The following is a 2,625-nucleotide window of genomic DNA, read 5'->3' on the forward strand; positions in this document are numbered from 1 at the left end:
GGTGTCCAGGATGGCTCTTCCTGTCCATGGACCTATGGACAGGGGTAACACCAATTGGTGCGGTATTAACTGAAAGGAAGGGGATGTCGATGGGGCGGCGTAGGCAGTGACACTTGGGGTTTCATCTCTGGTCAAAGCACCCAGAGTAGGATGGTCGTTCCTGCGAAGGGAGTTAGGTGTGTTTGCCTGTTGTGATTTGTGGTTTCTGGAAGGGTTTACTTGATATGGTCTTGGACATGTAGCTGAAGAATGTCCCTTTTGGCTACATCTCCAACAGAACATGGGAGGGGTTTTGGCTGGAGACTGTGGCTGTTGTTGATGGTCTGGCTTGGGTAACGGTTTGGGTGTCTGTTTCTTTCTCTGTTCATATTGCTGTTGGCATTCTCTGTCCTTCTCGAACTGCTGTCCCAGGCGAACCAGTCCATCAACAGTGGTGACTCTTTCTCTGAGTTGACTGGCTAGTAGTGGGTTGATGTTCTTCAAGATCAATTTAATGACCTCTTCCTCCTCAATACCAGGTTTCCACCTTCTGCACAGGGAGTGGTAACCGTATGCAAAGTCACGGATACTCTCCTTCTCTCTTTGCACTCGATTAAAGACTCTGTCTGCCAGCTCATCTGTGTAGTCCTCAGACAGAAATGCAGAGGAAAACTTGGCCTCAAAGTCAGCCCAGGAGGTAGTGGTGAGACGTGCCACATCCCACCAGTCTCGAGCTGTACCATGCAACACATTCCTCAATGTGGCAAGGAGTTCTTCGTCAGCCAGGGGATTGAGGGCAAGAAAGTCACGACATCTTTCCAGATACATTAGCGGATCAGGACTGTCATCTTTTTTCCCAAAGGTGGGAAATTGCAATTTAATGGGCATCGCCCCCACATGACGTCTACTCAAATCACCATGAACAAAAGAGCTAGGAGGGATTGAGGAAGTAGAGGGTGAGGGAGTTATCGGACCATGAAAATGAACACCAGGATGCATGGTGGATTGCATCCTGTAAGGGGTGGCTGCAGCATGGCCTTGTCTTAGCTGTTCTGAGGTGCCAGCTTGGCCCTCAGTGGTCTGAACAGAAGTGGACACCAGAGAAGCTCTGTGCAAGGAGTTGTGCCTAATGGAGGCCATGTCAACAGACACGTCAGCCAACATTTTAACACAATTAGAAAGCTCTTTCTGCAAGTGGTCTACAGTGTTAACCAGAGGAGAAAAAACTGAATTAACGTCCTTGAGAACCTCAGTGTGATGATGTTGCAAGCGCCACTGGAGAGTGGCAGTGAGTTGGGTTTGTTGGTAGTCAAACTGCCTGTCCATGGCACCAGTAACATCCCGTCTTCCACTCTCACTGAGCTCTGTCAGTGTGTGGGTTAGAGTGCTCAGTGAGTTTCTGAATTCCATGGCACTCTGTTGTTGCTCTTCACTCAGACATTTGAATTTATGGTGGATTAGAGTTTGGAGATGTTGTTGAGTCCGACGAATATCAAGGATGTCACCTTGAAGTTGTAAGACTACAACCTCTGGAGATAAACCAGACAATGGAGGAAGGTTGGGCGTCAGAGGGAAGGCTAGCTCAGTACTTCCACACAGATCCATGTCAATAAGGGAGTAGCTGGTTAGACCTCCTGTGGCCTGTGGTCCAGACCGAGCCTTCAGATTCCCAGGGCTCTGGCCCAAATCAACTCCATTGACATTATGATTTGTATTGTCGGCTCGATGGTCAGACTGGCCCTGTGTATTCCCATTGACAGGTATGATATGGATGAGCACATTTTCTTGGGGTGAATCCATTGTTTTAATTCCACACAAAAGATTTGCTTTGGTTATTTCTCAATGTTGAGGTCCCATCTGGGGTGCCATATTTTATGTAACGGTTTTGACTTGAGGTTATAATTTATAGGGGTGCCAGGTAGGTTGTGCCTACCAGAGAAAATATTAGTTTCTCCTTTTAGTTTGATAGGGAATGAGTCCCATCTGGTCCGTCAAGTCTACACCAATACAAAGGACTCATGTAAAAGTCAGGATGGAAATACACTTTTCATAAACCCTTAAAACAATGGAAATAACTTCAAAACAACTGTATTCTTTTGCGTGGTTGTATTAACAACCTAAATGATCACACACACACACACACACAACAATATAACAATAATGAGCTTTAAACAGCTCTGGTTCCTCCAGAAATGTCCTGTACCTCGGGCCTAAAAAGAGTCCAGCCCGGTAAACAAGTTCAGGGAACTCAAGTGACCTTAGTCACGCAATGGTTGTCCGTTCATACAGTGTAGCGTAAACCCAGTGTCAATCATACAATGAAAAGAACAAATATTTTACCACACATTTCAATAAATCCTCAACTACAACTAACTACCTAAATCATCACAGTATACATCACACCAAAACAAATGAAATACCGTATACAAAAAGGTTGTAGTCCGTCGGTCAGTCAGAGAAGCCAATCCGCCGACAGATCTCCAGCGGAGAAAGGCCACGAAAACCAACGGAGAGGTGTAGTCCACAGATGCAAGAGTGGAGCCGACCTTGGGTAGATTTTCTATTAGGCTACACAAAGCACACTTTTAAAGCAGCACAACAAACGGAAGAGAGACGCTTCAGAACTGAGGGTCGAACACATCCTCA

At 46.1% G+C, this 2,625-nt stretch overlaps 1 protein-coding gene across 1 annotated transcript; it reads right to left on the bottom strand.

Annotated features, from left to right (window-relative positions):
• Positions 1–428: 428 nt before the first annotated feature.
• LOC123739252 (uncharacterized) lies at positions 429–1,779 on the bottom strand (the record flags this gene model as incomplete). The annotated part of the gene is given in 1 exon segment (XM_045713708.1): positions 429–1,779. A coding segment is annotated over 1 exon segment (1,351 nt), but the record flags the coding sequence as incomplete, so codon positions are not given.
• Positions 1,780–2,625: the final 846 nt, after the last annotated feature.

This window comes from Salmo salar, unplaced genomic scaffold, assembly GCF_905237065.1.
Source record: "Salmo salar unplaced genomic scaffold, Ssal_v3.1, whole genome shotgun sequence".
Classification (NCBI taxonomy): domain Eukaryota; kingdom Metazoa; phylum Chordata; class Actinopteri; order Salmoniformes; family Salmonidae; genus Salmo; species Salmo salar.